Source organism: Culex pipiens, unplaced genomic scaffold (assembly GCF_016801865.2).
Source record: "Culex pipiens pallens isolate TS unplaced genomic scaffold, TS_CPP_V2 Cpp_Un0010, whole genome shotgun sequence".
Lineage (NCBI taxonomy): Eukaryota > Metazoa > Arthropoda > Insecta > Diptera > Culicidae > Culex > Culex pipiens.
The window spans coordinates 172176-184908 of record NW_026292827.1 but is presented as its reverse complement, the minus strand read 5'-3'; the positions used below and the strand labels follow the sequence as shown (position 1 = coordinate 184908).

Here is a 12733-nt window from a genome sequence, read left to right as displayed (position 1 = left end):
AAATATTTTTTTTCTGCAATTGCAAATTTTTCCCATGTTATTGCCTTCCCTTCCAAATTTTTACTTAAATCAGAGGAACTGTAAAAATATATAATATTTTTTTGAAATTTCCTTGATAAAACTTGTAAGATCACCTGTTACCTTTTAAGAATGTATTTTTAAATGTTCGTTTAAATATTTTTAATCAATTGGGATACTTTCAGGATTTCTAGAAAAAAAAATAAATTTTGGAACCACAGATCGAAAAGAGACGAAAAACGAAAAAACTTTTGAAAATGGTGCATTTTTTCGTTAATGTACCACCCAGTGTTATATCAAACTATCAGCTCTCAGCAACTACAATGATCAATCCTGTGTCCCAAATACAACTGCTCTTCTCTCCGTATTGATATTCTCTGCCCCGCACATAGCCGAACACGTTTTTGGATTTACACACTCGCGATTGACATTTTCCTCGCGTTCTTTCATTGCAGTTTTTGGAGAGATTGAGAGTCTCAGCGGTGAGAGCGCATGGTCGATGAAAAGGGGAGGAGTGATAGAGAGATAATGCCATCGCTGGCAATGACGAGACACAAGAAGAGATCTCACAAGCTATAGTGACAGTCGCTATACTCTCGGATGTTTTGGGGTAGAGATTAATCAAATGATAGCTTTTTACCACTCATTTGCAACACTGGTACCACCAATTTAAATTGTTTTTGATAACTGAGTGATGGACTAATCATTGATCTGCAATTTATACCTCTTTTGAACAGTAAAACAGTAAGTTCATTCTATTTTTATAATAGACAACAAGTGTTAGCAGAGCTACAAAACGTGTTTAAGGGAGACAATGTAGCATTGTCTTTGTCTAGAGTAACTCTGCTAAACTGGGTTTTCTTGATAGTATTTTAGGATGGTATTCACGAAAAGTGGAGTAGAAAGAGGTTTGGGTGCTCTCCCCAATCAGGCCTTTGGACTCCTAGGTTCGAGCAGAAACTTGCAATAGAGATCAGATAAGTGGATGGTTTGATTTTGATTTATCATGATAAAATCACACAGCTGACTTTAATAAAACCTTATTCATATTGATTTATAAACAAAATCACTTTGGTCGAAGGGGAGGGGGGGGGGGGTATGAAGGAAGTTTACGCTCCATGCAAAACAGATTTTTTTGTATGGACAATTGTTTGAAAAGATCTGGAATGATCTTGAAATTCAATACATGTCTTTTATTATATAATTCAGCGAACAATGATCATCCTTTATAAATTGCAACCCAGTTCTGAGATGCGTAAAATTATCCTATCAATAAATTAATTGAAATCCTCCACTTGTACAAACAGTGAAACTCTATACTTCTTGAGTACGTTGCGCAATTTTTCAATTTGTGACTGTTTCAAGACCCTTATGTCAAATGTGAATAAAATGAGCGCATGTATTATTAACAATTGCAATCGTTGTTGAGATCAAACTTAAGACAACATTCGAAAACCCACAAGTCAGGCTACAGACAAAAATATTGCGTTGTAAGAACGTTGCAAAACACTTGTGCGAAAAACCACCTTTTGTGGACCACAGAGTTTAGTATAAAAGACAAACTCCGCCACAACTCATCCAACAGGCAGCTCGCATCGTTCAAGATGAAGAGCATCCTTCTTCTATCATTTCTGGCACTGGCCATAACCAGTGGCATCGCAAATCCTGCTCCCCAAACCACGTCCAACGATGGAACGGTTGTGGAAACCATCGAGTACACCGAATACATCGAGTACAGTGATCCCGTCATAACGACGTACGAAGAGTCCAGCTCTAGTCAGTCATCGGGAAATGCGGGAGGTGCCGGTGGCCAAACCGTCGTAACGACCACTTCTACCAAGACGACCGGAGGGCAAACCGCTTCTTCCTCGCAGACCTCGGGTGGGTCCACGTCCAGCGGTAGTCAAACCGTGACATCGACGAAGACAACCGGAGGACAGAGTTCGTCCGGTACAGCTCAGACGACCAAGTCATCTGGAAGCCAGACCGTCGTAACAACTTCGACTAAGACCTCGGGAGGACAAGCTTCTGGAAGCAAGACCACATCCTCCACCTCATCGGGAGCTGCGAAAAGCGGTGGACGTACCGTTGTTAAGAGGACTTCAACGAAAACCGTCGGAGGACAGATGACTACCACGGGAGCTCAGTCTTCTTCGAAATCAACCTCTGGAGGACAGTCAGCATCTTCTGCCGGATCATCCGGAAGTAAAACTGTTACAACTTCCACCTCGACAACGAGCACGGGAGGTCAGTCCTCCTCCAGTGGCAGCCAGGCCTCATCGGGTGCAGCTAAATCAACCGGATCTCAAACCGTAATTACTACTGCAACGAAGACAACTGGAGGACAAGCAGAATCCTCTGGAACTAAGACATCGGGGAGCAAATCGTCCACTTCCACTTCCTCGAAGACAACAGAAGAAAAGAAAAATTCTGGATCAGCGTCTTCCACCGCTGGATCTGCCGGAAGCCGAACTTTTACAACGCAGACAAAGACAACAGAAACACAATCGTCCTCGAAAACTTCCGAAGGAGAGAAATCCAACAATGGGCGCACCGTTGTCAAGACTACCTCAACACAAACCACTGGAGCTCAAAAGAAGTCTACTGGAAGCCAGGATGTTGTCAAGACAACTTCGACCACCACAACTGGAGGACAAAGCACTTCCTCTGGAGCTCAAACTAAGTCAACTGGAAGCCAAAAGGTAATCAAGAACACCTCGACTAAAACCACTGGAGGTAGAACCACGTCCACTGGAAGCCAAACGGCATCACAGAAATCTGGAGGATTCAAAACTACTGGAGGAAAAACCGTTGTCAAGACTATCTCAACGAAGACAACTGGAGGACAAAGCTCAGGATCTCAATCGAAGTCAACTGGAAGCCAAAAGGTTGTCAAGACTACCTCGACAAAGACAACCGGAACTGGAGCTCAAACAAAGTCTACCGGAAGTCGGAATGTCGTTAAAACAACTTCGACGAAGACAACTGCTGGAAAAGCGGGCAGCCAAACTGCACAAACTTCTGTTGGAGTAATGTCTGCCGATGGAAAATGCATCTGCACTGGATCCCAGTCTACCGATCAAACTGTAACCCTGACGACTTTGACTAAGACATCTGGAGGACAGACCAAATCTGCATCTGGAAGCAAAACTGTTGCCAAAACAACCTCAACGAAATCAACTGGAGGGCAGACTACTGGAACCAAAACTTCTTCAGGATCAAAGACGTCCGGAAGTCAAACCGTTGTTAAGACAACGTCATCGAAGACAACTGGAGGACAGACTATTGCCACGAAGACATCCTCAGGATCCAAGACGTCTGGAAGTCAATCCATTGTAAAGACGACTTCAACAAAGTCAACTGGAGGACAGACGGCTGGAACCAAGACTTCTTCAGGATCAAAGACGTCCGGAAGTCAAACTGTTGCTAAGTCAACCTCAACAAAGACAACTGGAGGGCAGACCACTGGAACTAAAACTTCTGGATCAAAGTCGACTGGAAGCCAAACCGTTGTTAAGACAACGTCATCGAAGACAACTGGAGGACAGACGGCTGGAACTAAGACATCCTCTGGATCAAAGGCGACCGGAAGCCAAACTGTTGTCAAGACAACTTCAACAAAGTCAACTGGAGGACAGGCTACTGCAACTAAGGCATCCTCAGGATCTAAGACATCCGGTAGTCAAACCGTTGTTAAGACAACCTCAACAAAGACAACTGAAGGACAGACTACCGGAACTAAAACTTCCTTAGGATCGAATACATCTGGAAGTCAAACCGTTGTTAAGACAACCTCATCGAAGGCAACTGGAGGACAGGCTACTGCCACTAAGACATCCTCAGGATCAAAAACGTCTGGAAGCAAAACCGCGGTCAAGACAACTTTGCCAAAGTCCACTGGAGCTAAGACATCCGTATCCACTCAGACAACTGGAGGACAATCATCGGTAGGAACACAAACTTCCAAAGTTTCATCCAACCAGAAAAGGCAAGTTGTCGTCAGGAAGGTGGCCAAGAAGAAGTGTAAGAAGCATGGGTCCCATGAAGGTCACGGACACGTTTCAAGGAGCAGTCACAAATTTTCAGCGAAATCTCAGGGAAGACAGCACTCGGGAGAAAAACACGGCAGAAGACACGCCAAGGGCAGAAAACAGCACGGAAAGAAGCAGTTCGGAAGCAACGAAGAGAGCGAGCAATTCGAGACCAGCAACGTGCAGCAGCGACGGACTTCCGGAGGAATGAGAGCTACCAACGTGCGTTCGCAGGGACGGCGCGAGGAGCATCACGGAGGAAAACACGCCAAATCTTCGCAATCGTTCACGTCGGGAGCCAGGAAACTCGTAAAGGGAGGAAAACGTGAAGGTGGAAGTCATGAGTCTGCTGCGGAGAGCTTTGCCCTCAAGCAGTCCTCTCAGGGAAGCCGCGTGGTCAAGAAATCTTCCGCTGGAATGAGAAAGTCCGAACAGCACCAAGGAGGAAGCCATGAGTCCCGTTCCATGAAGCAGTCTGCTGGAGGAATGAAGATCGTTCGCGCTTCGGGAGGTTCAGCTTCCCAGAGTAGCCAAGCGTTCGCACAAAAATCTGGAGGCAAGCGATCCTCCGGAAGCCAAACCGTGGTAGTGAGCCAGTCGTCCGGAGGAAGTGCTGCGTCGATGGGAGGAATGCGGTCATCTGGAGCGCAAACCGTCACCAAGACATCGTCTTCGTCTTCCACAATGACCGGAGGAAAGAGCGCATCGTCGGGAGCGCAGTCCTCTAGCCAATCCAATGGAGGAGACACTTATGAAACTTATGAAACCTTCGAAGAGACGGTTTACACATCAGAGTAAAAAGGTTATGGAGAAAAATTCTAATTGTTACTACATGATTCAATCGTTCTATTATTTTCTTTTTGAATAAATAAAACTTTACTTCTGCAACTTATACTCAAACGTTCTTAATGTGTAATATAATTTTTAAAATCTATTAATGATTATGAAAGAACCAGCAGGACCTTGTCATTCAGAGAAACATATTTTAAAGCCAAGTCATTTTGTAATTTCGTCGCTGTCGTTCTAACTTGTCGTACGTCGATTTTGGGCCAAATTGAGTTAAGAACGCCATTTTGTGCAGCTCACAATGCCTCACCTTTTGACCTTCACAGATCCCCAAAATTCGATTTCAATCCTGAGATATTCAATAAAAACCGAAAAAACTCCGTGCATTTTTGTCACTTTTCATATCTCGGATTAGTTTTCAAAAGGACGCAAGAGCCATTGACAAACTAAGCCCTTTTTACATCGGTACTCGTCCTTCTTACGAAAAACCAACTTCAAAAATGCTTGAGATTGTTCATCTACACGTCCTTCAAGTGCCCTAAATTTAAAACAAATGAAATATTGGTTCAATTTGGAGAAAAACGAAAATTACCACCGTGACTCTTACGGCTTTTTGAAAACTCAACCGAGATATGAAAGAAGTTTCAATCTTGTCGTTCTATCTTGACACAGCCTGTAACCGGAGGCGGTCGGTCGGATCGCATTGGCGTAATTAAACGAATGGCTTAAGCGCCACTCCCAAAGGGAGACCATTCATCATGTGCTGCTTTGCCCAGCTATGAGACCCTGCCACAGGGCGGGTGTATCCTTGATGCCAAAATTTGCGATTGAGAACGATCCGACTCATCCGAGAACTCGGCGGTTAGCCGAGGCGCTACAAACGGAAGAAAAAGATCGCAAACTCAAAAAAATACCTCAGATCTAGAAAACAAAAGATTGTACTTGCCCCGTTCTTATCATCACAGGTAGAAAATCTCCCCAATCAAATTTCCCCAGAACGCTTCAGAAGCCAGAATGGCGGAACCCAACATAAAACTACCGCGAAAGTCGTGAAAAGATGCCTCAGAAAACATAAGAAAAAACCACAAATTTACTCCAGAAACTCATACAAAAAAATACTTCGGGCCCTACGAGATTCGATCCGCAGATCTTCAGCATGCTAGTCCTACACGGTACCTCGGTACCACTCAAGTTTTCCTGTCTCTCTACCTGTTCATTTGCAGTGCACTGCTTGGCTAGGGTGTGCGTTGGCTTGGGGGGCGAAATTCATTCGGGGATCGCTATAATATATTCACTGGGGGGGTTTGCGATCACGCAACATGTGGGGGTGGCTTATGTTGCCCACTGGGTTGGCAGAAAAAGTGTTGGCCAACGATCGATCATGCGCATGTCGAAAAAGGGTTTGTACTTACACGACCATGGATTTACGTGTGTTGGTTGGCGATCCGGCGATCAGGTGGTGGCGCGCTTACAGCTTCGGCTACGGCGAGATGGTTCCGCCGGCGGCTAACAGCAGACGGGTTGGCACTAACGGCGTGCGTTCGGCATCACTTCCGGTGTGCGGGGGCGCACGGGTGTGCAGCTAGGATGCTGCGATGATAGCGTCGGTTGGTGGTCGAGGGTTCGACCGCGGCGTATGTTGACGGACGCCGCCCAGCTCGTGTGTTGACGGACGAGCTGCTTGGGGGTTCACCCCGGAACTTTGACCCCTTGATGGAGTCCAGAAGCGCTGGGTTGTCGGTTGGAGTGGTCGCTCTGCTACGGATGATGCCGGTTGCCACCTGTGCCGAGAAGATCGCCCAACCAATTCCCCAAAAATTAGCCAACGCACTTCGGTAACCTCGATTGTCTACGTTACCTGGAGTGTCAGGGTTTCGCCCTTTAATCTGGTTCGCCACTACCCTACTCCTAATTCTACCACTAGCCGCGAGATCTAAAATAAAATTGCAGAATTAACTATTGCCACCACAGCAGGTACAGCAAAAAACAGGGTTTTGTAGCTTGAAACTGAAGAGCAATTTATTTGCGACTGGAGTGATTGAAGCGTAAACAAGCAATGAACATAAACATCAGATGCCGCGACATAAACTGTCAAAAATAGATACCCGTCACTGAAAATGCTAACATCTTGCTCACAGGGCTGCCAGTTAACACTCCTCCTCAAGAGCTTAGCATTAACTATCCTCTTCCATAACGATGTACTCTAACAATTAAACTTGTAAAGCTCTCCTACCTTCTGCGCAACCAACAATACTCTGTCACTCTTCATAACATAGCATCGGTCCCTTTTAAACACAACGTCAAACCCCTTTTGTGTAATAACACTTACTGAGACCAGATTAGTTGAAAGCCCTGGAACATACGATACGTCACCTAGCTTAACACTGGTTGAACAACCGTTACCATCCCGTGCAAACAACTTCACATCTCCTTTTGCTCTCGACTGTAACACCTTGTCGTCCGCAAACTTCACATTCTTCGCTGCCGTTCGTTTTACTTCTTCCAGCTTATCCTTACGTCCAGTCATGTGAACTGTAGCTCCCGAATCCAAGTACCAATCTTGCGATGACTCCTCCTGAATTGCTGCAAAACACACTTCGTCGCTTGACCTATCGTGCACCTTGACAACTGCTGACAAAGCCTTGGTCTGCTTCCCGCCAGTCTTCGATCGTTCATCCTCTGCTCGTGCTTTCTTCAGCAGTTCACAACCTCGCATAAGATGATCAGGGCTACCACAAACGTAGCACTGCCGGCTCGAACCAGGGGCCTGCACGTTCTTTGAGACACTTCGCACTACCATTGCCTTTTCTTGTTCCGTGTCTTGCGATCGCTTGTCCTTGCGGCGATCGTACTCCTCCATCAGCTTTGTCTTCACGAAATTCATCGAAAGAACGTCCATCCGCCCGTGTATCGACGCCACAGTGCTGTCGTAGGACTCTGGCAAATTTGCCAAGATGAAACAAGCCTTGAGGTCCTCGTCCATGCGAACGCCAACGTTGCCCATTTTTTCGAAAAGCTCCTCCATTGCCAACAAAAATTCTCGAACGTCACCTCCTTCGGCGAGCTCCATCTTCGAAAGCCGCTTGATAAGTGCCACCTTGCCCATTGAAGAATCCTTCACAAAATACTTCCGCAGCATCTCCCAAGCTTCCTTCGCCGTAACAGCATCCTCTATCTCTCTCTGCAGCGCATCGTCAACCAGGTACCCGATGGTTTGCAGTGCCAGATCGTCTTTGACCGCCCACTCGGGAGATTTCTTCACCTCTGCCTTTGCATCACCGACAACGTAACTCCAGAGTCCTTCTCGCGTCAAGAACTGCCTCGCACGACGCTTCCAGGTTTCATAGTTGTCGTAGCTCAACCTCTTGAACCCGAACTTTCCACCTTCCATCCTTCCGGCAACTTCCTTCGTTAACTTCCAGCAACGTGCCTCGTCGAACTCCAACAACTTCCTTGGCCAGCCTTCAGCAACTTTCGCACAAAATCCTCTTCCTCTACAACTTCCTGTCGTCTGGGCCCATAACCTATTGCCACCACAGCAGGTACAGCAAAAAACAGGGTTTTGTAGCTTGAAACTGAAGAGCAATTTATTTGCGACTGGAGTGATTGAAGCGTAAACAAGCAATGAACATAAACATCAGATGCCGCGACATAAACTGTCAAAAATAGATACCCGTCACTGAAAATGCTAACATCTTGCTCACAGGGCTGCCAGTTAACATTAACCTCTGCCACTGAGACACTTCCACGACTTTAAACTAACTTCCAAAAAACGATTCCAAACGGTCCTTCGACCATTCCTGCTTCCTCCACGATCAGGGTAAAAGTGACCGAGTCGAAGTCCTAGAACCCTCAGTAGAGGTGCAATTAGAACAACTTCGGTTCTCTAGAACTCGAGCAACATTACAATTGCAATAATTGTGCGAGTTTAGCCGAAGCATCTCTTAAGAATTTGCAATCTCTGACTGCCGAACTGGAGTGCATCGACCTCCCGTTCGAGTCAAAAAAGTGCTCTTGTCGCAAACTTTAGCATCTGAAGATTCTTCCTTCTTGTGCGGATCTCATAACAGGTCAAGGCAAAGTATTTTGAAAGTCTCCCATAAGGGGTGGCGCTCAACCCATGACATAATTAGGTCGAGGCGTAGCGCGAGAAGATAAGCCAACCATAATTATGGCACGCTAAAATATTGGCGAATTCATCTTTTCTGTCTGCCGTTCTTGCGGCAGAGGGTTGTACTGATGGTACTGCTACAAGCCTGAAAATTGATTTAAGTGCGACAACTGGCCAAAGGGATTTCAGGAACAGAACACTAAACAAAAATATTTTGTTTTTAGTTATGAGCAATATAATTAGCTTATAATTGTTAGCCCATACTTCCACTTGAAAAGTGGTCAAAGACAATCTTATGGGAAATTGGACGAGCTTTCCGGTAGAAATATTTACGAGACTGAAAAATCAAGTATGTCATATAGAAAAAGTAAAAAAACATCAAAAACCTTTTTTTTTCAACATTTTTAGTTTCAAAACCGCTGTTTCTTCACAAGGATTGAACTTAGGATAGTGGTCAATATGGAGAATTTTATGTAAAATTGTCTAGGGAACGATTGTAAGAATCGATTCCCTATCGTACAATCCTTTTTTAAAGTCCAAATTGACTTGTCAAAAAATAAAAATGCTTGGTTTTTAGAGCTCTAAAAGTGCCCCGAATACTACTTTTCTCTAAAACTTAACCCTGAACTGCCACGTTAAAAAAAACTGATTTTTGAAGTTTTGCTCGGATGCTTTCTATAAATTTGGTCGTAGAAGGCGTAGATTACGAGATAAAATTTTGGTGTCTTCGACAAAGATGCTTGGATTGGCAATCCCAACAACTTTCCAGAAGACAAAAAAAATCTCAAATATATTCCTGAAAAGTTAGATTTTGAAAATCACCCTAATAGTGAACCACCCTAATTTCCAACCAAACCAAAAGTTGCCCCTTTCCATATGCAACAACTCTTCTGAAGACATCAAAGCTCCAAAACTTTATCATTTTACGGAAAATCCATTTTCCACCTAATTTTGCGATCTGGACCACTGTGCAATGGGTTTTTAAACAAAAATGAATGGAAATTTTGGTGCGTACCTTAGCCCTGCAAATTTCATCTCTGAAATTAGAGCCAAATCGGTTAAGGTTAAGGGGTCTCTTTTTATCGTTTATGTTTATATGGGGAAATTCGCAAAAATGTATGCAGAAAAACATCGTTTCAGTATTTTTCTGCCAGGTGGCGCTGGTATCGCCCAAAATTGTTCAAGTGTGAGATTCTTGTAGGAAATTTAATTTCCTAAAACTTTGTCGAAAGGTGCAACACGATCCGAGTTGATCCTGATTTTTTTGTATTTTTTTTATATACTTCCTAAACCTAACCGATTTGTCTTAAAATTGGCACAGTTACTTATTATTGCCTAGAGAATCGAGGGTATCTCTTGAGATTTTCCAAAATTTTCAATTTTTTTTGTCACCCTAATGTACAGCTACCAATATTGCATTGAGACTTTTATGGACGAACTAATGATGCAAAATGTCTACTTTGGTCATAGAAAAGTTCTCACACAAAGTTTCTTCCAAATCAAAAAAATAAAAAATTGTTGTCCGAAGTATCAAAAAAAATCCTTGCAAGCAAATCGCTTAAAGTTGCCTTTTTCCAATTCACACTCAAAGTTCAATTCAAACTGAAAGGATTCGGGAATTGATCCCTGAACTTTTTGATTATGAGGCACAAGCCGTGACCATAAAGTCACTATGCCAAGTTTTATTCGTTTTGAAGATGAAGAAGAAATCAATTTGAAATTCAAAGAAGGCATTGTTTTCAAATGTCTGGAGTAAAAATAGCAAGGACATGACAAACAATGGAATCATTTGATTAGTCATTGCATACGCAAATCATACGGTACTGTCCAAAAAGTAAACATGTGTCTGAAAAAGTAGACTAATAGTAAAAAATTAAACGTATGCTCAGTTTTTAGAACAATGCTAACCGTTATAAGGACAAGAAACAGAATAACCTCGAAAATTCCACGAGCCAAACATTTTGCGAAAGATTTGCGTCAGCAAAATTTTATAAAGCGTAATACTTACATAATATTTGAGCCAGATGAACTGCCATTCAGATCAATTTACTTGGTATAAAAAGGCTGAACCCACCCTCACCAGCTCATCAGGCAGCTCTAATCGTTCAAGATGAAGGGACTCACTATACTAGCGGTGGCAATCTTCTTTGCCGGCTGCGCCGTAGCTCAAAACATCACCACAAAAACACTCGCCAACGGAACGGTGATCGAGTACATCGAGTACGTCGAATACACGGAGTACACCTACGATGATCCGACAAGTACGTCCTCCGGTAGTAGCTCCTCCTCATCTTCATCCGGTAGCCAAACTACCTCTTCTGGCAGCCAGACCTCGTCGGGATCTTCCACGTCAACCGGAGGCCAGACCGTGACGACCACCACCACAACCGGAGGGCAGAGCACCTCTTCGGGATCGCAAACGTCCACTTCAGGCGGGTCCAGCACTTCCACCTCGTCCGGATCGCAGACCACCTCAACGGGATCGTCCGGATCCGGCAGGGTTGTTAAGAAGTCGATGAAGAAATCTGGCGGAAAATCTTCGTCGGAGTCTCACGGTACGTCTGGATCAGCGAAAATGGGTGCGCGGAAAGTTACGAAGAGTGGTTCGATGAAGGCTGGAGGAGGACGGTCTGCGGAATCCAAGGAAGGCAAACGTTCTTCTGGAGGCATGCGATCGGCAAGTCAGTCAACTTTGAAGCAAGTTTCGATGAAGATGGGAGGAGGTGGACGATCGCATGAAGCCCGTGGAGCCAGAGGTGTGCAATCGGCTGGCCAAGCTTCTCTGAAGCAAGTTTCCATGAAGGCAGGAGGTGGACGATCTCGTGAGGCCCGTGGTGGATCAGCTGGAGGTGTGCAATCCGCAAGTCAATCGTTTACGAAGTCATCTTCAATGAAGGTATCTGGAGGAAGATCTTCGGAGTCCCGTGGACCTCGTCCAGCTGGAGGTGCGCAATCCGCTAGCCAAACGATTGTGAAATCATCTTCGGTGAAGGTATCTGGAGGAAGATCTTCGGAGTCTCGTGGTTCATCTCGTCAAACCGGAGCAGTTCAGTCAACGGCTTCTCTGAAGCAAGTTTCGCTTTCTCGTCCTGCTGGAGGAATCCAGTCCGCTGGTCAAGCTACTCAAGTTTCGACTAAGACCTCTGGAGGTCGCTCTTCGGAATCCCGTGGAGCTTCGCGTTCAACTGGATCATCGCAGTCGACACAATCGGTAACCAGGACATCTTCGGGATCTGCCGGAGGACTGAGATCGGCTGGAAGCCAAACCGTTGTCAAGTCAGCTGGAGCCAAGACCGTTACGTCCGGTGGACAGGTTGCTTCTTCGCGAACAACCGGAGGATCATCCTCCTCTTCGTCGAGAACTCAATCTTCTGGATCAAAGGGAGGTGAGACTTACGAGACGTACGAAACCTACGAGACGGTTTACACCGATGCTTAAATCTTAGATTGAACCTCTTCAGATATAATAAATAGTCATTAAAATGACTTTTTTCGTGAAAATGTTAACCAAATCTACAATTCCTCACTTAAACTAAATGGTAAGTTCATATTATTCCCAAAGTTTCGAATTTCATAAACACTGACTCAGACTTAAGATCCCTGGACAAGTTCCCACCGGAATCACTGTGTGTGGTCCTGCCGCACAGGAATCGGCGGTCATCAATCACGTTGACATTGTGGAAAATGCAGCGGCTTCTTTGGCGGAGAAGTTTAGCTGTTAGTTCCCAAGGGGAGGGGAACCTTGATATTGCACATTAACCTCACCCAAGCAGTGCCAATGAACTGC

General features: G+C 44.9%; 1 protein-coding gene across 1 annotated transcript; it reads left to right on the top strand.

Moving 5' to 3' along the window:
• Nucleotides 1–1591: 1591 nt before the first annotated feature.
• LOC120428702 (mucin-22-like) lies at nt 1592–12395 on the top strand. Its single transcript, XM_052711417.1, has 2 exons — nt 1592–4843; nt 11047–12395. Exons 1-2 carry the CDS (start codon nt 1623–1625, stop codon nt 12383–12385), a joined length of 4560 nt encoding a protein of 1519 aa, XP_052567377.1. The 5' UTR covers nt 1592–1622; the 3' UTR covers nt 12386–12395.
• Nucleotides 12396–12733: the final 338 nt, after the last annotated feature.